Raw genomic sequence first — 23247 nt, forward strand, 5'->3', positions numbered from 1 at the left:
TTCAGCTTTCCCTCGTCTTCCACTGTCTTCAGTACAAAATGAGTTCTGGACAACCTCCAAGACATTGCTTCTCGTCTTTGTCTTCCACCTGTCTTATGCAAAGCTATTTCAATGACTAATCAAGACCATTCACATTTTCCCTGCGCCAAAACTGTAATTCCAATCTCCCTTTGCGATACTAAGTATCAAGTAACACTCTCATTAACAGCCCTTGAGTATAGGCTGGAAAGAAGATTGGTTCAAAGCCTTTTTATGTATGGAGAAGACGGCTTTTTCTGGTTCTCCCTAGCCGGTTTCTGTTCCCGGTGCCCTGAAGGTTAGCAGATTAACATACAACATCAGATGTGGGTATTCACAAGCATCCAGGAGGCTGTTCAGGTCCCATCTCATGCATATGTTGCACAAGAGCTATTAGCATGCATGACAGATACACCATCTGCCTGATAAAATGGGCCAGAAGATGTCAAATCGTGTTGCTTCATACGACATTACGAAGGTATCAGTTTGTTATACACTGGGTAAGTGACAATGACAATCAGACAGCCCGATGCCACAATTAACAGATAGTGAGTAGATCCAGAAGTTTTAGGCTTGTCGTTTTGACCACCAAGATGGAATTTGATTATAAATATATCACCACGAGAGTCTGGCACCTTAACAGTGAGGGGGAGGGGGGGGGTGTATGTATATGTATATGTATATGTATATGTATGTATATATATATATATATATATATATATATATATATATATATATATATATATATATATATATATATATATATATATAGGGTGGATGATGATGATGAAAAAGAGTGAAGATCAATAAGCAGTGTCTGAGGGAGGACGGGAGGTGCCACTTCTGCCAGAAGCCAATTACAACCATTCCTTTCCAGTTTTATGTGAGACTGGTTGCAACACCACATTTGTTTCTATCCAAATCCCGTGTAGTAAGAATGGCATGATGATTTGCTTTTTTTCCCCCAATGGAGCGCAAAAAGTACCTACACAAGCACATTTAGAACATCCAAACTCTCTGTGAGGCGTCACTGCTAACAACTGGACCACTGCGTTCCTTTGTTCTTTTGTAGCATCCTTTCTGATTAATGCAGGTCTTCATTTGTCATTAGAATGTTTGTGCTGTGCAGCTCATACAAGCATGAATCATGTCAGACCTAAAAACAAAAACCCAGTTTCGCCTTCTCTCGACCATCCAATTCCATCAGTTCCAGTACCTCCACATGCCGCCAAGCAGATGTCACATCAATGTCCTTCACAAAGCCCTACTCCGTCCTCCTACTTCTTCACCTCCTTCCCTGCTGTTCTCCAGAGGCCTCACCTGTCAGCATTCGAACTTGGAGGTGTCTGGCAGGATGTGAGTGTCAATGCGTGGCAGGTCAGCCAACTGCACCCAAGCATTCGGATATCTGTCTGCAACCATTCCCACCTGCTTCTCTCCGCTGCCACTGCTACTATTCGTACTTTCAGCCCTCTCCTGAGAATTATCAATAATGCAACACGGATCTCCATGAGCAGTGTGCGCACACACACACACACACACACACACACACACACACACAGGCATAAATGCACTGAGTTGAAAATGCTTAACGCAGAAGGCTCAGTCAGCTCTGTGTCCCCTGTGTGATTTATAGATCGGCACTGTAAGGGGCTCCTCCTGTGAAGGCCATTATCATGCAGGCAGGCACATCTGCAGACTTCAATGAAGGAGGCAGGGGGTCGAGGGGGGTCCCAAGGTCACCGCCATGGGGTGCCTTTGGTGTCAGCACGATCCCTCTCTCAATGTCGCAGTCTTTTCAAAAGGGACAACAACAAATGGCACCTCCTCATTTCTTCACACTGGCTGTCTGTTGGTGGGTTTGATGAACAAAAAAGAGCAAAAGGCCTCCCAAGACATGTGTATTAACAGGGGAGAGGCCAAAGGAGTAACCCAAACCTTGAGCAAGACAAAAAACAACACTCAGCCAAATGAGAAATTGTGTTTTCCATTCTGTTTTTTTTTCCCTCAATTCTTGGAGAAAGAGAAGAAAACAGTTACATAATTCAGTAGGGTTTTCGCTTTGACGTTCTGTGAAGATGAAGTTCTTCAAGAAGGTTTTTTCACAAACGAAAATTTTCATTCGATTCACATTCATTAACAACCCTATTAACAAACTTGCTTTTTACGGGATATATTTTGGTTTGGAATGTGTTGGTTTAGAAACATGGGGCTCTACTTTCATGCCCAGCGCACAGTGCAGTCTAACTGTGCCGCATGGGTGGAGTTTCCTTCCTTTGGGCGATTTAATAGATTTAATATTTGAAAATGGGCATTTGCGCCGTTGTGGGACTGAACACAGTACACCTGACAATTACCCAGTCAAAGCAACTGCCTGAATTTCCTTTTAATTCAGCGCAGGTGAGGCGAGCTGTCTACAACTATTACAGATTCAGCGGAAATCAGCATGCGCAAAATACATTTAGAAGGAGCTTCAAGAAAATCTCCACTTGTGGATCAATTATGTTGGTGATGTTGATGTCAAGGTGGCGTAGCACAAGCTACCAAATTCCCAAACACCGTAAACTAGACTTGTCCAGCATGAAATTAAGGATGCACCATTTTTCACTACAAAAATAGGACCCACGTAAATACGATTGCATGTTCAGAAATCTTTGTATGCGTTATTTTGGTAGAGCTGACGTGCCTTGCCAAAAATCTCCGGGTTTGTGTCCTCTGTCCAAAAGACATTCTCTCAGACACGTACGTGCTGGTTGATAATCTGGCAATCATGGGCAAAACCCGTAGTGAGTGTTTGAAATACATCTTTTATAAAAACCCGTCTAAAAACTTTTTTTGATTCATTTCATAAATGCGGTGCAGAGGATAGAGGAGGAGAAGACAGAACAGACCAGCAGGCCAGCGGCAAGAGAAGGAATGAGAGAGAACGAGGGAGAGTGTCAAAGTCAGAGAGATCAATGTGCAGACTTTGCCTGCCGCATCCAAGGGAGCAGCAGACTCAAAGCACTTCAAGCCCTCAGTTCAAAGTGGTGACATGCCTGTTAGAATTTCTAATTCTGAGCTCATAGACAGGAGCGGGGCAGCAAGTCGAGGCTGTGAACAGTGGAATCAGGAATAAGACTGGGAGCTTCCGCTTACTTTTTCATTGCGTCACAAAAACACGCACCTGATATGTAGTTCTTAAATGACTACAGAAATGTGTAAAATCAATTTACAGTCATTCAGCAGAGAAACAACGTTCTCTTGTGTTATGAGTTGGAATCGGAGAAAGCATCCCACAATAAGTGTGCCAAGTGTGTTGTGTCTTAGAAGAGCTGAGGCTGCGGAGTGTTTTATATTTTGTAACTGAGTCACATTAAAAGAAAATAACATGGGTTTAAAAAAATAATTATGCCATAACGTTACCAAATAAGGAGCAAATGAAAGAGGGTAAAAACGTTTTAAAAGGGACTTGACAGCAAAATTGATAATATTAAGTGTCTTAGCCAGCCATATTATAAAGCTGTTATGGAGCAGTTTTTCAAAATAACTAGAAAGTATGTACAGTATAAGATTGCTTGCTTGATTGATTTTGGTGCAATTAATAAATTAAAGTCAAATAATTTCAAAGGAGCCCTCGCAGCCTTCCATATTTCTGCCGTTGTGTATCCCTCAAAAGGAGAAGTTGGGACACCCCTGCTTTTGAGTTTTTCATCTGACTGGCATATTTGTATTGTTTGACCTGGGTGGAGGTATCTGCTCACTATTGCTGCCGTAGTTATAACTCTCACATCCACAAGAAAGAAAGAGCTGCCAAGTATGAGATGAACACTCAAGTTATTGCCGAAAGCATCCGCCACATGACGGACCGCTTTGGACCCATTGGTGACTACGGATGCCTTAAGAACAAATCCTTTCACACCTTTCACCATTAAGACCTGAAATCATCCAAATCCATGTCATATGTATTAAAAAGGAGACTTCTAATTGTGAGAACAGGGACAGTTTGTTGGCTGGTGGGGGATGGGATGGCGCCGGTTTCAGGCACCGAGGGGGCGGCAGGAAATCTGTGGGATTTACAGCTTAATCTTCTTAGGCACTTCCCTGTCAGCAGAGCTGCAGACTGTGGCAGAGGGAGTGTGTGCTATCTTAGCACAGCTGTCAGGAGCCGCCTGCCACCAAATCAATACGTGTCTTTTTCGACTCTACCTCTCACGTACACAGTCGTTCTCATGGGTGCAACGTATCGTGTTCCATCCCTGCCTTCTCAGCCTCATCCTGTCAGCTTCTCCTGCCGGCACTAAATCAATGAGTCCTGAAGCTGATTAGCAGGTTCACATGCAGGTCGTTTCACACAGCCAGAGGACACTTACTAGGATGAACATTCAGGCAGCTATGGAGTGTTGGAGACGCATGGGGACTGAGAATATTGTATGGGTTTGCTTATAATGTTAGAAAGCTGTGCATGGTACAGCCTCGAGTATGAAACTATGGGATATAACTTGTATTACCATAAATAATTATGTGGCTTCTCAGTAAAATGCCATTTTAGTGACATGTAAGAGTGTTGATCCAGCCAAGACACCGCACTGTTAGCATTACTGTTTACAGTTGAGTGGAAGTTAGTGTTCAGCAAAATCATTTCCTGGCTTGACCTCTACTTCTAATAGTGTCTGTGTTGGTTTACATGGTAATGGCATATCACAGATGTCTGTAATATGCTGGCTACCAGTCCAGGGTGTAGCCGGCCTCTTGAATAAAATTAGCTGGGATAGGCTCCAGCACAGCTGCAAACCTACACTGAGAAAACATTTGTTGATTTAGTCATTTTTTTTTGCCAAGTGGTTGGTTGTATGAAATAAAATTATCTGGATCCAGATACATTTCTAAGTAGTACTATAGTCTACTAGTAGACTTTTTAAGTAGACTTTCAAGTTGCCATGAATAAGTAAAGAAATTGACTCAATTGTGTAGATAACTACCTAGAGAACTAGTAAATTGTTTCACCAATTATACCAAACCAATAACCATATGTAAATCGGTATTTTCTAAAACAAAGTCAAAACCCAAAAGAAAACTTTGCAGGCCAGTTCTCATGACGTCCGTTAGGTGGCGACCTCATCGAAAGAATAAGTGTACTCACAGTTCAGAAGACGGTAACGTTCCCTTGTATGGTAACCAGCAGACGACAGTCACGACACGTTCCAATGATGAAAACTGCATTCACAAACGCCCCATAGTTCTAAAGTGCAATCCTCGGTAATCCAACTTCCTTGGATGTCCGAAGTCCTTGTCCACTCCTCTGACGTAGCTTTGCCATTAGCTAGTTCAGCTATCAAGCTTCGAACGCAGCTAGCTGTGGCTATGCTAACCGTGCACTGGGCCTTGGTTTGGTACACTAATGCAATTAGCCTTAGCTAACAAGCCGTTAGCAACCCGTTAGCGAAGGACAGTATTATCAGAATCAGAATGCCCTTTTTTGTCATTATTCTCAGTGCACAACGAGATTGGAGCGTTCTTATAATGCCTTTTTTCCCTAGCAATGTGTCATCACTTGGGCACTATTAGAATGTCCTTCAACATTCGTCACATTTTTATGTTCACTTTTCAACGACGTTCGCGCACGTCCACTCTTCATCTCTTTCTTCAGTCTCATTGGCTCTGCTTCTTCTTCGACGGTGAGACAAGTGCAAAGACTTCACAGGTGCAATAAAATAATAGCTAAACAGACAGTTTTGTCTTTCAAATACAATGAACTTGACATAATTGGTTTTAATTCAACATAATCACCTTCATACAAATTATCGACACATATCACTGTGCAGTAAAGTCTTCACCAATACAGGCACGCAAGAGATGGTGGCACTCGGTTTCCAAGAGTGTGAAGTGAAGGAGTAAAGCTGCTTATCACTAGCAATCCAACAGCACAGCCAAGTGGTGAAAGGGAGTGACAGCATGCTGCCAGCAGGAACGCACGAGATGATGGCATCCTTTCATTCAATCATTATCTATACATGTGGGTGCACATAACAATGTTAGCGTGGTTCTCAAAGGAGTACCAGAGGGAATTGCTTGGAGCTCATTTCATTTGTCCACAATCAAGAAGAACATGTGTCTTCTCATATATACTCACATTTGCTTAGAATCTGCCTGGTCGCTGTTGCATTTATTCCCATTGAAGCGGTCCTTATGGAGACATTTCCTGCATCCCACCTCGCGGAAGACTTTGGGCCTTTTATTCCACCAATCGTTTGCATATTTGGTAGTGCCATTGTTTTTTGTTTTTTTTATGTACAGACATGCTATACTAGCGTACAACTAATAATACCGAGTGTTCCAAAATTCAAATCATCATTCCATAGTCTAATAATATAGCCCATTCTAGCTCAGATTATCACATTTTTAAAGAGGTGTTTAAAGTTTATTTCAGCGTTTTTTAGGGTGAATAATGAAATTCACTAGAAATGACAAGACATATTGTTCTTTTAGAATAATATATTGGAACATGGTTAAGCAATCGTGTGCAGTGTGTATTTAACATTATATGCAATTAGAAAAAACACCAACTAGAAAGCAGTTTTGGATGTGGCACAAAAATTCAAAAAAAAAATTACAAAAAACAAAGATCCATGTATGCAAAAAGCAAAACGTGTATCAAGTCCAAAACTTTCTGCATATCGAACATTGTGAGCGTGTGTTATAAAATCTGTCCCTTTGAATTTTTTCTTGGAATTGTGATAAACAAATCTTTGTTTTTTTGCAACATGAAGCCCATTTCATTTTGTTACGACATGATATCATTCCTCAGATATTCAAAATGCAAATGAAGACGAACAACCTGTCCATCTCTGAGATTGTTCATGACTGTGCACATTAAAATAAAACAGAACTTTGAAGAGTGAAATACTCATTGGAATGAATCAAGCAAGATACACTGTTAACGGCATTGTTATATTTGAGGACCTCATGCATTATTAGTAGCGATTAGCATTTTCCACAATTCAAATGTTAGAGACACTTTTTTGTGTTTCTATCATGAAGCTGGCTGGAAACACCCTCCGTTTGTCTCCGTCTGTGGTTTGTTTGCATTAGGCTTTACTTTTGTCACTTGCGTCTTGCTCTGCCACCACTCCGCCACTGCCAAAGCGTCGATTTAGCTCAGATGTCAACATGGAGCAGCATGATTTCTGTCGCCGGGAAGAAAACAAAACGGTGGAACACGATTCAACATTTGTGTTTGGTCAACAGTACTCACTCCGTATTTCCTTTCCCCCCAGTTCCCCCTGAAAAATATTTAGTCAACAAGTGTCTTGCTTTTTCTTCGCCTTTTTTTTAAATGATACACTGCAGACAAGAAGCAGCATAAAGAGTAAAGGTGTGATGATAACCATAGAACTCGGATCGGAACTCAAAGTAATAAAAGCATTTTTTTGTGTGTGTTTTTTTTTTTTAGTATTTTTTGTTTTGAAATTTGACTTATAAAATCTTGCACAATACGGATTTTACCATGTGTTGTAATTTATAGCTATGAAGTTTCAGGGGAGGAAAAAGAATCACCTGTTGCTGAATCTAACCCTTAATTAATTTATTACTAAACATATTACATATTATATGATTGTGATTTTATTTATTTGAATGTCTGATTAAGAGAAAAATGCAAACGTTTGTTGACCAATCATAAAAGATGTGATAGATGGTCACGTCTTCAGTATTGCTCTCACACCTCTGTCATGTCCCATGCCTCCACAAAGGCTAAGTAACAAAGAAAGATAAGATAACTTAAAAGTTTTATGGTCATTATTCTACTTTCTTTACTTCTGAAAATATTTCACGATACGAACAAAAGGTGCGGAATAGATTGTTTTTTAAATGAGAGATTCCAGACTGAAATAAAAGCACCATTTACAGAATGAGACGCTTCCATTCCTACCTTCTGCTCCTTGGCCTGATTGCGAGCCTTGGCTAGGAGCTCAAGCAGGGCAAGAAGGAGGCCCACACCCAGACCAAGACCGAGAAGGAGGAAGAGACCCCGCAGGTCATAAGGCTGGATGGTCTCCGAGGCGCGGGCCGCGTCGTCACCCACGCAGCTGCTGGCCCACCACTTGTCCCGCAAATAAGTCAGCTCGCCAGATTCGCTCAACTGAAGAATAGCCATGGTGAGGTTTTTTACCAATGGGGAGCCTGGAGGAGAGGTTTGAGACCTTTGAATCTGTGAGTTCGTCGCACCTTAAAGCTGATCACTCACCCTGTCGTGCAGCGATGCTATACGCTCTCATGGCGATGACTTCCTGTGAACGGGTCAGCTTGCAGTAACGAGCCACAGCCAAGTCCAAGGACACGGCTTCACCGATGAAGGCGAACTTTCCTTCCTGGGCACGGCGGACGCCTTCCTCCATGCCTGCCACGTAGCTCTTCTTACGCTCCATGTGCTGGTAGATGCGCCGGTACACGGCACTCTTTGAATTCTTGCACATTGAAGAAAGAGAAACAGCATCGTCATGAAGTTTCATAGGGCCCCTCAAGATGACGTCATCATCACAAAATGGTTGCCAATGAACACCTTGAAGAAAAGCATGGTGGATCCGCCATCCATCGTGCCATATTCGATCTCGTCCTGGTTGACGAGGTCTTCGAATGACTTGATGGAGATGTGCGTGTTGTTGGAGTGCAGTGCCGAGTTGAAGTTGGCTAAGTAGCAAGCGAGCAGCAATATAGCAAACACCCACCAGATGGCACTGACTATTTTTCCGGACACGGCTTTAGGATGCGGACCAGCGCCTGAGAGCACAGAGACGCAGACAATTTATGAATCCAAGAAACATGTAACCACAGAGAGATCTGTTTGTGCATGCAATTTTTGGTTTTCTTTATCCCAAACTCCCTTTAGGGCAGTGTGTCAAACTCAAGGCCCGAGGGCCAGATGTGGCCTGCAACCTCATTTTTTGTGGCCCGCCTAGGGCAAATCATGTACGTCAAATTCCTGCCTCTTGAATATTTTTGTCACTTTTAACAACATTGATATATTTTCATGGTGGTAACTCATCTGAAAAGGATTAATTCAGTTTTATATCTGAATCTGTTTAGAAGCTTTTAGTTTGTGTTTGACCTTAGAGGTTCTGTAAGTGCTGTATAAACAATTTTTGTGCAGTCTCAGCAAGTTGAAATTCGTAAGTCTTCAATTGGGTCCAAATGTAAGAATAAATTGAAGCTGCAGAGAATAGAACTTCTGCTTGAATGCGCGGAATGTCAGGCAGTAAAGAGAAATAGGCTTCTCGCAACAGAGTGTAGAGTTTATGAGGTAACGCTCAACTAGTTGCCGGGATACCTTGAAGGGTGAGCGCTCCTGTGATGTACCAGTAGCTGTGCAGTAAAGTGAATTGGTGCTCATCTGTGTCGGGCTCGGCCCATTCAGTAGGACTGATCCTGTAGAGAAAAAAAAAGCACAAGGCAAAGATTAATGTCAGCCTAAAACGTAACCGTATTTGGCAAAATATATGAAAACAATGTAAATATTATTATAAAATAAAAGGCAATGAATCTAAAAATTACAACAACGTAAGAATGTCAGACAATAGACCAGGGAATGGGCAACTGGTGGCCGGCCCAATGCCACACTCTGAGTGGCACCTTGATTAAAAAAAAAATGATACAGTAATCAACCGATATGCCAATGCCAGGAAAAATGGCGGTGGGGGAATTGGGAAGAAAATGCATGAAAAAAAAAAAAAAAAGAAATACACATGCATGAAAAAAAAATGTGAATATGTAAATTCAGGGGTGCCAAACTATGACTATGCAGCAGTTGACTGTAGTTTTAAGTTGTAATATCACCAATGATCACTAGATGGCAGATATCTTACAATGAGTCTTATACTGCCCTTATATTATCATTTTATTTTTTCATGGCGGATTACGAATGATATGCAAGACAAAGAAAAAGCGTACCTCAATCACATTGTAATTTTTAGTTCGTTGATTTTGCTGACAAATTGTACAAAATGAGTTCTTACACTTAATGTTGCTTTCTTTTTTAGCAGTTGTGTGCCTTCCGTGAATGGTAATTTTTATTCAAGAGACCCTTTTGCTCAGGAGAATAAAAAAATTACAGTATGTTCAGTACAAAGAATTACAGTACTTACTGTAATATGCTAGAATGAAAAGAGTGTGAAAAGAGCCGTGCGGCTCAAGTAGAATTTATAACATGGACGACAATAAAACTGCTCGATGCCAGTTTATTGCAAAATGCATCTAAAAGAAATATGACACATACCTGCCCACAAGGAATATGCAAAGGCCGGTGATCATGAACGCAATGAGGATGCCCACCCACATCTCCGTGGAGAAGGGTGCCAGAAGGCTGAATGAGCTGTCATCGCAGGCCACGTCTTTGTGCACAATGAAACCGATGCCTGTTTGCATGAAGGGAGTTGTCATGTCAACGTATTGCTCTCTGACGGCAGTGAGGGTCAGAGGCGCCACAGCCAGGTCAGCTTCCTAATGGATGGAATTGGAAGACCACGTGTTAATTTCAATGCAAAATTTTCCCAACCAGCTCTCTTGTTATGGGCATGTTCACTAACATGAGAGATTCATGTTAATTGGCCTCACAATAGTTCCCTGTGTCCCAATACTTTTGTCCATACACTGCACACAAATGGTTTAACTGTCCGGTGCTGGTGACTTACTCCTCTGATGACTTCACCAATCATTCCATTCCAGTTGCCGCTGGAATCCATGGCTCCGTAGCGGTTGTCCTTCACCAGTTGCACTTTATATGTGAAGCCGAGCATTTGGCTGAGCTCGGAAATCAGATCGATGCAGTAGCCCTCCAGCTCTCCTCCAGAGCCTTTGGTCATTGTGTATGGGTCTTGCTGAGAAAACACAACAAACATATTTTATTATTCATATGATTTGAATGTGGATTGTGGATGACATTATGAGCGAAAAGAGAAAAAAATGCATCCAAGGTCCTTTTTTGTTGTTGGTTTAAAGATGCACTCAGCAGGATTTTGCTCCAAAATATCTTTCAGATATCTTTTTCATTTGACAATTTCTGACTGACAGATTTTATAATTAGCAGATTAACACGTTAGCTGTTCACAATGGGTATTCTTGCAAGTCATTGGAAAATCATTTCCAGATTGGAATTGGGCTCGAATTTCCCGCTCGCTTTCTGCGGATGTGACGTCATGCGCGTTCACATCATTGTCTCAGCGAGTCACAAAGAGTAATTTGAGCGGTGGAGAGTGCTGAGATCGGACTTGGACTTGAAAAGCGATGCACAAATGGATTTCTTTCTACTCCAAAGGTAAAAGTGACGATATTGTCATTTAGAATGCGAAGAAAGGAATGTGCCATTTCATTTTTTGGCCGCAGGGGGCAGTAGCGGTGAGAAATTCAAAATCCTTCAGAGCGCAGCTTTAACCAGCAAGTACATTATAAACTGTCAATATTCCTGATAGAAATGGAGTTAAACAACAAAGATGGGACAAAAAAAGGAAAAAAAAGAATACCTTTATAGTGGTGATGGATAAGTCCTTTGTGCCTAGAATGTAGGTGGGGCGGAAAAAAAAGCTGAATTTCTCTCAAGAACAAGTCAAAGTCACAAAGCAAGCTTAAATCTACTTTTGGTTTGATGTTTTGAAACTCATGTTTGGAGCAGCTTCAGAAAGCTTGATGAATACTATTGCTGCTTTGTATCCCATTGATTTCTCTCGCTGCAGCTGTAAATAAGCTCTGTAGCCACTAAAGGACAATAGAGGCATTGTGTACAATAATGCACGGCACTTGGCTATCAGGGAATCAAAGTGAGGGAAAGAAAAAAATACTTTTTCTATCCCTTCCATTTCAGCATGTAAACAAGAGCAGTACAAGGAGGCCCCTCCCCACTCCCCATGGCATCAGCCTGAACTGTGACCAGTGGTGTTCCCAGCATGTCTGCAGGACCTTACATCAGTGGAGGGCAGCAGGGATCAGGAGGTGCCAGGGGCGCATGCTCATCATAGTTTCATGCAATGACAAAAGTCATCGCAGATGGGTCACACAGGGTTCATGACACCCGCTCAGTCTCCTCCAGAGACGATGGCAAGACCGAAGATCAGCGGAGATGCCTGTCGGTTCATCGCCCGCCTGCCTGCAGAGTTTTGCTTAATTGATTTATCACAGTGCTTTCTAGACCACAGCACGACACGAGCCCCTCCACTGGTGAGAAACGCGAGGCTGCCCAATTGGATTGTGGTGTGACAGGACCCCTACAGTCTGGCATGGTCAGTTGTGGGAAGAATCGCATTGAAGAAAACTGTTTGGGAGCGAGACCTTTTTTTCAAAAGGTCAGCCAGAGCCCAATGTCTGCGATCGTGAACTTGTCAAATGAAACCGAGTGGACTGTATATACACTACTCAGAAAGAAATAGTTGGCTTTCGGGTGAAATTTCAGGATGATCTGAAAATGCACTATAACCTTTACAGGTGAACTTAAATTGAATTTCTTTACACTGTTAATTTTTTTAAATTAGGCAATTCATTTAAATATTTTAGGTTTTGCTTTTGTGAAAATTGGCTTTCGCGTATTTCACAACGAAAGAATTAAAAGTTCACAAAGCTGTTGTCTCTTGTATTGTCCCCCAACATAAAAATATAAGAAAAAACAAATTGTTGAGAATTCTGACATTCAGTTCCTTGTTAGAAGAGAACAACATTTGAAAAAAAGGACCGAAATGCTGAGCACTTGGGAAAGTGCATTTAAACATGTAAGAAGGTCAAATTAAGTTCACCTATAAACATTACATGCAGAAATTTCACCCAAAAGGACAATATCCACGACTTTGTGAAAGCAGTGCATGTGGATTTCTGTTGAGTCGTCTTTCACGAAAATTCTGTCTTGTCCAAGCCAATAATGCAGTTTTCACAGACACTGTCAGAGAGGTATTTAATATTTGTTGTTAGTTTGCTGGTGTTTGATTTAAAGAAGTGTTGAACTGCTCTGAATTATTATTAGTCCTACTGCAAGGGCCATAGCTATTGTTTCATTTATTTTCTTATGTAGGGGTACCTAATGAATAGGCTGGTGAGTGGATATACCTTGGACATTTACCCCAAACAAGTGAAAAAAAGAATATAAGCAATAAAAAAAAAAACATAAAGATTCCTGATACAAATTCTTGAAATATATATGTATATCTAAATAATAAATAAAATAAAAATGAATAAATAAAATGAAAAATAAACGATATATATATACATATGCATATATGTATATATATATATATACATATATATACACATATATATCTGTATATATATATATATATATATATATTAGTTAAGAAGTAATTTTTTGTAGTCCTTAGTCTTACCTGCAGCGAGTGCCCATCTACTCAGTGCTGCCACAATTAAAACAACAGCGATGCAGCCCTTCATAATGTCAAAAGCCTGAAAATCACACTTGCATACATATTTCGACATGACAGTGAACATGGCTGAAAAAAAATAAACCCAAAAACTTTTTGGCTGCATAATGAATGTTGTACTCACCTATGAAGTGTGGATTCACGACAAGAACAAAAAAGGACACCAATAACAAGTGAATGCAAGTGGTAACTGTGCACAGCAGACGATAGTGGGCGAGTTTAAATGTGGAAGACAGAGGGAGGGCCTAAATGGGGGAAACCTCAAACTTGTTTGTTGAGACAGAGGCTGAAAAAAAGATTCAAGACAGATGTCGCTGTCCAGTATGGAAAGGGGATTACGAGGAAGGGGTAGCACTCTTGTTTAAAAAAAGAAAATGGAATATTTTAAGTGGGTATTAGAATTATTTTTTCAACAAATCCCTTCTAAACATAAATTGAACAATTGTATCCTCAAATATTTAGTGGCCTCTTCATGAAAAAAAATCTGCAGTTAGGAACAAAATGCTTAAAGATGTTTAAGTGACTTTTTAAGTGTGTAATCTTGTTTTGTTTAAGCGCGTGAATTTTTTTTTCATGTCCCATGAAAGCTATCTTGTTTTTGCTGTGGGTTTTGGCGTAGTCCAACAAGTTGATGGAGCTTTAAAAATAAGTAGTGACTTCATCATGAAGGAGGGCTTTCATTCACTTTTGGAGACAAAACATTCTGTTAGGCCTGAACTGAAGTGCCAAACAGTGAAGGAGGTTTCAATTGAGATAAAAAGTCGCGCCAAGCGGTCTAGATAAATACGTCCTTAAAAGAGTGTCTGGGATTGTCTAGGAATCCTAATGAAGCTGTCTTTTGTATTTCTTTGCTGGCTGGAAAGGAGTCTGCAGCGCTAAAACAAGCATGTTGCGCTTCACAAAGTCTCTCAGAGCTGAAGAAGAGGCCCAGCAGAATGTGACAGCGAGCCAGAGGAGGCCGTCAGCTTTGGAAAGCACAAAGTGACAATGGACGAGGCTTTGAAGAATCAGTGTCGTGAGAAAGCGTGAAGTGGCTCTGTGCTTTTCTGGATGTGAAGATTGAAGGTTCAAGTTGGGATTTGAATTACTTTGCGGTGATATGCAGATTTGATCACACTCATTACAAAAGGGAATTCAAAGGGCTCGTCAAAGAGCCGTGTTGAAATTGATTCCTAAACATACTGCCGTGGCTATTTATCGGATTTTTGAAAACATTTCCGACTGAGAGCTTTCCTAACAAATTCACTTGTAGTAATTTAGTAATCACGAGGCAGCGGGTGACAGTTGCGTGGTTAACTCCATTGTGCAGCCTGATGTCTTGAAAAAAAAAAAGCAAAACATCTCCCCTCTTGTAGGGGGGCTGATGGGTTTTTGCCAAAGGTCACTGCTGGTAAACACACCAAAGCAGAGTTGATAATTAGAGCAGAAAGCACACTCACCAAATCCAAGGTCAAATCCCTCCACATGTCACTTTGCGTAAGGCTCAATTATAGAAGAACTTTCAGGGGGAATAGCACTCTAAAGTCACAAAAAAAGCATGGATTTTAGCTGCCAAATGTCATGACACTAATTTGCTGTAGCATCACGAGCATGTTTGATCATTTTCAGAAGCCACCACAGAGGCTACCTTTATCATGGATTAAAGTGCAGACTGAAAGTGGTCAATGGCTGCTCCAGAAAATATGAGAGGTCAACAATAACTCAACATTCTCAAAAGAAAGAACTACACAAGTGAAATTCTTTTATGAAGTGATTCTGCTCCTCTTTGTCCGTCGATTATCATCCAAATAAACAACGGCAAACCTGTTTTTTGTTTTACAAAGGTAACATACTGTGTTTTATTTATTTAATTTCGTATTTTTTAATTATTAAATATTTAATCTTTAATTTAATTGACGATAATATTAATTAAATCATTTGTCATACTGCGCTGAAGAGGGGAGCTTTCCAATCTCGTTGTACACTGAGTACAATGACAATAAGGGACATTCTGATTCGGATTATGAAGAATATTCCACTAATACTTAAAAACTTTTCAGGACAATTTATGACGGCTTTAATTTGACAACTATTTAGCTTTGCAATAACTTAATTCCAGAGCGTTAAGAATTTTGAATTTGAAAGCAAACAGATTGGATGTCAGAAAGTGTTCAATATCAGAGGTTCCACTTTTTTAGTTTTTTTTCGTCACAGATTGGGATCACTTGAAAAAAAAGTTGAATGAAACCTTTAGTTTTGGGGAATTTATTCATTTAATTTCACTTTGTTAAATTAAATATAATTCCTAAAACGTTTGCACAAATAACTGGCATGTCAGTACAAACGTTACAGCAGGCCAACAAATAAACATGCTTTGTTTTAGTAGCATGGACTATGCAGAAGAACAGATTACAATGTGATTCTCTTGGGAACACCAATAAAGTGTTCTACAAAAAGTTTGGGACGTTAAACATCTTGATCTAAAAAAGAAAAAATCTGAGTAAAATAAAGCCCATCCATGGGATAAATAATTCAGTGCATATAACATGCAGTCACCTAAAATGGGCTAAAAAGGAATTCTCTCAGTGCTGTGACATGCTACAGGTCAAAATCATTCGCTGCTTGGTTGCATTACAAGAAAGCACGACACAAACTATTGCATAAATGAAAACTTAAAAACTTGCTTTGCAAAATATATGAACAAAGTTCTTTTTCTCAGCTGGTAAAACATGAGCTCATCGTTTAGCATACAACGGCCGGTTATATTTCACACGATAACAATGCCATCGCTCTTGTAATATTGCTTGATGGGTGGGCTACAAATAATAATGCAGATAAGAATCTCAACAGTATGTTTGTAAAATTTAGATGATACATTTCTGGGTTTAAAGATAAGAAGAGATAGCCTCTATTTTACATATTGCTACTGGATGTTTTACCTCCTAAAATACACAAACAAGAATAGATCAAAGTCATTGCCATAAAGAGCCATAAAAAAGGTCATTTTCACTTGATTTGGTGGGCTTGCTAATCATTTGCTTTGAGAAGAGAAACGTATTCCCGTGTGTCAGGACAATCTGAATCCAGATTCGTCCTGAGACGAATCAGTTTCCTTTTCTGACCTCAAATAAATACAACAATACTTTTTTGGAACCTTTTTAAAAAAGTAGATCACTCTGAGTGTGTCACACCTGTTCATTTCATTTCAAGGGGTCCAGTTACTGAAGTCGAAGCTTGAAGAGGACCTCACTGTTTTCAGGCTCTGGGAACTGAACTGTCTTGAAGGGGGGGAGCCGAAATACGTGGCTAGACTGACCATGTTTGGGCTGGCACAGGGACTCCTTACTATGCAACATGCCCCTTCAGGGTTTCCCCTCTCCTCGATGGGGAAAGCAGTACTTCCGTTGATGTTGTCGGAATGGCCAAAGTTTCTGTTGCCTTGAATCAAGCTCTGGAGCCTTTGCTTTTCCTGGGCCTTCTTGGCTCGATTTGCAATGTATCGCACCCTGCTTTGGCTCCTGGAAGATGACCTCCGAATGGATTGTGGCTCGTCAACAGATTCCCCTTGAGAATCACTAGATCTGTTTTCAGGGGCAAAGTCACTCGCCGTAAGGGGCTCCACATCTGTCAGCTTTCGTAGCTGCTCCGTCAGGTCACCGTTTGGTCGGGCTTTTGCCGGGCTGCCCTTTCGAAGATGGTCCCGAGTTGATCTAACGATGAAACTCCGACTGATGCTGCGGTACTTGCTGTCGAAGTGACAAGAAATATCATCCGATGTGAGATCCCCGAGGCTTTTCGACAGGGACAAGGCAGTTGTGGTTGGAGCAGCTGATGATGTCCTGGCTGATGACTGCTTGAGTCCTTCCATGAAGAGCCGACTCCAGGTATGCCGTCTTTGAGTAAGTCTGTTCGTCGGGTCATCAGGAGATACGAGGCGCTGCTGCAGAATGGGAGACGTGGAGCAATCGATCTGCGCAAGATTAGGGTTCGACTTGCTTCTGTTGACTGTCAGGCTATCAAAGGAGACGAGTGCTGAATGGTGGCAGCTGGCACAGTCGTGGTCACGTGGGACGCTTGTTTTAGCAAGACTCTTCCTGGTCAAGTTGGTCAGGGACGAGTCAATGACGGTGTCACTGGAAGAGATGCTGGAGGACGACGACATGCTGTCTCGATGGCTACCCGGCTCGAGCTTGCTCCAAAGACGGTCGTTCAGAGTAGCATCTGTGCATACTTCTGGTACTACTGACTGGGCCCTCGCTCGAACATGGCTTTCGCTTTTTGTTCTTCTTATTGGTGTGTGTGAGGACAGATTGCTGACTGTTCTGCCAGCATGAGCTGTTTGGGATTCACCGGCAGGAGTTTCAACATGCACTACTGCACAAGAAGTTTCCAATCTGGGCTCAGACTTTACCACATTGTTTGTCTCGCCCGTAAGAGCTTGCAGGTTTTTTTCTCTCTGGCTTTTGGTGTGATCTAAGGATAATCGAGTACTGACTGTTTGGGGACTTTGGGTGCACTCCATCAGAATATTTTCTTCAGCAGAGGTCACTGGGAGAGACACTGTCCGAGTAGGTGTTTTGAGTTTTTGGTTTTCAAGATTCACTGGACTAGGACTGCTGGGTAACCGATTTGGAAGAACTGTCAAATGGGATTCAGCATTCATTGGAGTGGAGTGTGACCGCAGCAATGCTGAGGAATGCTGTGAAGAAAAGTTGTCCTCAGGAATGCTGTCAGAGCAGATGAAATGTGTCTTCTTAGCATCCCTGGAATTTTGTGCAGAAAATGGAAGTGGAGCAGTTGGCCTCTGCACTGGAGAACAGTCTGTGGGGGGAAAAAATGCAACACGATGAATTTGATCATTTGAATATTCTTTGCATTTGATTAAAGTGATTTGGTGCATATATATATATATATACAGCATCGAGAATGTAAATTTCCTAATATTTATTTCGAACTCAAAATCAACCCTGACAAAGAAAAGCACCCACAAAAACACAAGTGAATGGAGGAGGAAAAAGGTGGGTAAGATGGAGTGAAAAATGGGTGAAGTGAAGATGCATATAAAATTGTCTATACAGTGTTTGAGCTGAGTATTTGGTTGTGTGCAATCAGCGGGTTTACCTGGCTCTGGTCATCCCCTCAATTCTGCACTAGGAACAGAGTGAGCGTGCAAAGGGAAAAACAGGAAAAAGGAGTTCAGCAAAAACTGGGAAGAAAAGGAGATGGGGGTCGAGGGAACAGCTTCCAGAGAAAAGCATTGATTAATAGAGGTAATGAACTGATATCCATAACATGGGACTATAATTAACAATTGTTCAACACTGAAAAGAGATAGTTGCATGCGTGCAAAAATATAACCCAAGATAAAGCATGTTAAACCTAAAATGCCTCCTGAAAATAAATCACAGCCTCAGAAACATAGCCTCATTGTTCCTTAAAAGAAAAACTTAAATCATATTTGGATGGTTACACCGAGATGACCTCCATTCATGATGAAGTCAAAACTTACCATTTGTGTTATCTGTTAGACGTGGGGAGTAGCCGATTGCGTATTTCGGACAGAGACAAACATAATTTGAATCAAATATCTGAGAGGGGATTTAGTCACTTTTGGAGAAAGCGTTTAAATAAGAATAATGCTAAAGGAAACTAAGAGGATTTGAAAGAAAATATTTTGGACACAGGATGCTGAGGTTTGCGCTTACTACCAGGAGAGCAAACACCAGGATTACTATTATCAAACCTACAGCAGGTGGTCTGGGAGGATATGGGGTCATCTTGAGCTCAACTAAAATTGATCTTCTATAGTACACAGGGCGACTACGCAGCATACAGCTGCATACTACGCCTCATCATCTTACCAGCGAAGAACAGGGGTGATTTATGACGCAATTCCTCCATTTTCTGGGCGAACAGGGCATTCATCTCACGTTGAAGAGTGCCTACGACCCTCTTGCGGCTGTCAAGAACAGAACTGCGAGGCAGCACTGGGAAGGAGTCAAAGCTGCTCAGGCTGCCAAAGCTGTCACAGCTGCTGCTATCATCACTGAGTGAGAGTCTCTGATTGCCATCACTGTTTGCGAATGGTATGAAGGCAGCGCCACACACCGTTCCATATTTGGGTATTGTGGTCTGATGCCAACGGAGGTTGGTCCTACAATCTGGTGTGAGGCTCTGCACTGGTGTGACGGTGTTGGGAAAGCGTCTACGGGGAATGTTGCATGACAGGGCATTCCTCTGTGATGCATCTGGCTGAGATTGGATGTGGTGGACAGCCAGCGTTTGCCTGGCTTTGGATCTGGGGAAAGGCTTGGGTCGTAGGAAAGCCTGGGATGAGTACTGAAACTGGGCCTGCTTAGAGTGGGGAAGTGACTGTGAGCTTGGCGGAGAAGCTCGCGGAGAAGCTCGGGGCTGGCAATGAGCTGTCGGTTGCGGCTTTTCTACTTTCTTGGGGGAACAATTATTTCTTTGCTGGTCCTCTGCCAATTTTGGGTGTGATCCCTGCCTTTCTTCAACACCACCCTTTCTTTCTGCGTCTGGACTCTCCTTGGAGCCGATCACGCATGTGATACAGTTGGAAGACATTCCCACCCTGCTTGAGCTGTTGAGCGAAACTCGTGCAAAAACCCCCGGCTTCATATCTGGATCGTGAAAGCGTAGTCGGCTGGCCCGTTTCAAAGGCTCGCTCAAAGGACGCCGATGAGCAAAACGAGGGCTCTTACCTTTACCCTCAGCGTGAAAAGTCCCATTGGTGTCGGGGTGTTCCCATTGGCCCTTGGCTTGGTGGGATGCCAGTGAATCGCCATTGCGGAGTTGTGGTGGTGTCGGCTGGTGAGAGGAGGAAGCGGAGGCCTTGTCCTCAGACTCTCGGTCCTCACTTGTGCCCTCCGAGTTGCAGTCTTTGGTGTTTATCTCAGGGAGGCCCTTCTTGACTTTGGGCTGACCTTTGGTCGGTGCGCTGGCGGTGCGCCGCAGGAGGTGGGCACCAAACGGCTGCTTACGGCTGTGCTGTGCAGCAGCATGGCTGTCTAGGGAGGACTGCTTTGGATTTCTGTGAAACAGGCCTTTTATGCCGCTGGCTGCTTTGGCCTAATGAAAGCACAAGAAACAAAACTGTCAAACACATGGTGAAATACCAATGACGAATGTCACAGACGATGAAGCGAAAATAAATGCTGCCATAATGCGGATAACACTGGTACACTGCATTATTGACGAAACACAGTTTTAGAGGAGTGAACATGCTGAAATTAAGGAGTTAACACAGACATAACACGTCCACATGTACTTTCTTGTGGTACAAAACTGGGTCACCCAGTGTTTATAAAGATCTTCCAGTTGTAAGCTAAGCTTCCTCAAAGTGAAATGAAATTTATAACAATTTAGTTATTGCTTTTGCGTGTAAAGAACAACGATAGTTGGAGTTAACATCTGCTTAATAGTAGATTATATATTTACTGTATGTAACAACTTATATGATTAATTTTCAAATTCATCCTTCTGATGATCCAATTAATGATCAATGGATGCCTGAAGCAATGTACGAGTTACTGATAACACTGGACACTGAATTTGGTTCAAATCTTACTATAAAGCACACTAAATTATGTTGAAATTCAAATATGTGAACGTTTCCTGTGCCTAGCAGAAGCTCAGTAAGATTAACAAAATATCAGCGACCGATATGACAATGATGACGTCTGACTATCAAAAACATCCAGACAATGTGATGACTGTGAAGATTTGCTTGCGTCCAATAATAAATTGAGTCATTCCAAAGTAAACACCGACGTAAATGAACTTTAAAATAATGTTGGGAGTAGATCCAAGTAGTCCTAGTGTCGACACTGAAGTGACAGTAAAAGTGAGGAACAAACAACAGAAAAGAAAAGAAGTCTTCTAAAAAGAAGTGAGTGGCCTAAATGATCGGAAGCTAAAAACGAAGCATGATTTTCGAAAGGGAACCGCTAATGTAAAATGATCAAGTTTTCACTCACAAACTCAATGTCATTTTTTGCTCAGGAGAATTGGAATTGATTTTTAATTCTATCAATCCATTTTGGAATATTTTTTAAAAATAAATTGCCCCTTTTTCATTGGACGCCCGCCCACTCAGCATCTCTCCCGCTGTCTTGGTGCGACATCAGCGGAGTAACTGCAGAAAATGTGAACATTCTAAAATGCTCAACTCACGGAACCACAGCTGCTGCCTGGCTTGTTGCCAAGACCTGGTCTAAAACACAATGCAAAAAAAAGCTTAACGTCGCTAAATGTCCGATAATACAATTTCACACACAGCGTTCTGTATTACACAAGCAGACACACATTGCGGTGAAATTGAAGCAATGTAAAACAATATAATTTCTGTCTGTGAGCACCAAACTCTATACGACGCGTCCAGGTTACAACGTTGGGCGGGACTTAGCCAAAGAGGAGCAGTCGTGGACAATGGGGAGCGAGGAAGTTGGTCAATCAGACGAGTGTATGGTCTGGTTTACAACTGATTTAAAAGACAAAGTAACACAAACCCAAGGATTGGTCACTAAATTCACTAACGATATTCGAGCAATTTTTTTTTTCCCGCAGGAGAAAGAGGTGCTCCAAGCAACCCCTGTGTAATTCCGCCACAAAGAAATGCACGCACGACACACAATGAGGGATCTATGTAATCCAAATTTTAAATGATAATTGTTAATAACTGAATTAATAATGTTTAACATTTGTTTTAATAAACTGGATGGAACTAAAATGATGCCAAAGTACAATTCAAAGAAAAGAAAAAAAATAGAAGGATGCTGGGCAGATTCCCTAATTAACTTTTCGGTTTTCAAACAGCCCTAGAGTTAAAGACATTGGATCTACTTGATGGATCACGGGAAGTGCAGATAGGCCAAGCGTTCAATAACTCATGTGAGACATGAGTTGCTCTTCTATGTAAAGCGGACGAGTGGGACATGTGCAGGGGGGAGTGTGTCAATTGGGCTCATGCAAGGTGCCGACTGGGTGTCACTACACCTGAGCTTTGAGCGGCAGCTTCAACGTCCCTAAAAATGTCCTGCTTCGAAATGAATCATTTGGTAAAAGAGAGGTCCACTGGAATTACAGACAGACAGAGGCAGAAATGGGGGGAGAAAGAGAGAATCAGATGGGAGCAAATGAAGAGGAAATAAAACACCGGTGTGGCGGGAAGTAAGATATAAAGCACAACAAGAAGTACGAGGCTTCTGCGAAAGACAAGATGCGCAACAAGGACAATATGAGGAACAGTTTTACAAGTGACTGCAGACGGCTGAGTGCACTGAAACAGAGGAAGCAACAACAATTGTTTTCAGAGCAACGGCTGCATTCTTTCTCAAAATTGAAATAGAAGGAATACACACTGGCCCTATTCGAAGCCTCCTTCAACATAAATGCAGCATAGTGAGATGTGGACGACACCAACAATAAAAAGGGTAAGGAATTAAAACAAACAGCCCAAAAAAGAAAAACCTAACTATGCCTCTACTTTAATTTCCCTGTGTAGTTTAAAAAAAATACATATGTATAGTTTTAATCTGCACAGAAGGTGTACAACTCAGGTGGGGACTCAGATCCAATCTGATTGTCCACATGTCGTCTTACTATAAGCAATCAGGCAGGGAAATTTGAAACAATTGAATAATTTTCCGATGTTTAATTGAGGGGATGGGGGGGTATAAGGTATCTATTTGGCTTTGACAGCAAAACCTACCTTACCAGCGATGTCATGTACAGCGACATGAACAAAGATGGAAGCCTCTTCCATACCTTCTAAGTACACATGGCGATAACCTGCACACAAACAAAAAAAAAAGGGGGGTCAAGTCATTTAGAAAAGATCCAT

At 41.6% G+C, this 23247-nt stretch overlaps 2 protein-coding genes across 3 annotated transcripts in view; both read right to left on the bottom strand.

Annotated features, from left to right (window-relative positions):
• Positions 1-5754: 5754 nt before the first annotated feature.
• LOC148339850 (putative glutamate receptor) lies at positions 5755-13631 on the bottom strand. 2 transcript variants are annotated; one of them, XM_088291958.1, is made up of 10 exons: positions 13531-13631; positions 13353-13440; positions 11511-11542; positions 10683-10868; positions 10268-10491; positions 9323-9420; positions 8558-8775; positions 8243-8462; positions 7928-8178; positions 5755-7184 (listed from the first exon to the last, which is right to left on the bottom strand). In XM_088291958.1, the coding sequence occupies exons 2-10, from the start codon at positions 13414-13416 to the stop codon at positions 7086-7088; spliced, it is 1392 nt and encodes a 463-aa protein (XP_088148084.1). In that variant the 5' UTR covers positions 13417-13440; positions 13531-13631; the 3' UTR covers positions 5755-7085. The 2 variants fall into 2 exon arrangements, with proteins under 2 accessions (XP_088148084.1, XP_088148085.1); XM_088291959.1 differs by having other exon boundaries at positions 13353-13428; positions 13531-13600.
• Positions 13632-15634: 2003 nt separating this feature from the next.
• The window catches only part of LOC148339851 (1-phosphatidylinositol 4,5-bisphosphate phosphodiesterase eta-2-like), a 33886-nt gene continuing 26273 nt past the window's right edge, over positions 15635-23247 (bottom strand). Inside the window, 5 exon segments of the mRNA XM_088289606.1 lie at positions 15635-16653; positions 16656-18206; positions 20108-20474; positions 22401-22478; positions 23116-23195. Of these exon segments, the coding sequence (XP_088145732.1) occupies positions 16604-16653; positions 16656-18206; positions 20108-20474; positions 22401-22478; positions 23116-23195 (2126 nt within the window). The 3' untranslated portion in view covers positions 15635-16603.

Source organism: Idiotropiscis lumnitzeri, chromosome 3 (assembly GCF_059441095.1).
Source record: "Idiotropiscis lumnitzeri isolate Australia: NSW breed Sydney's pygmy pipehorse chromosome 3, RoL_Ilum_1.0, whole genome shotgun sequence".
NCBI lineage: Eukaryota > Metazoa > Chordata > Actinopteri > Syngnathiformes > Syngnathidae > Idiotropiscis > Idiotropiscis lumnitzeri.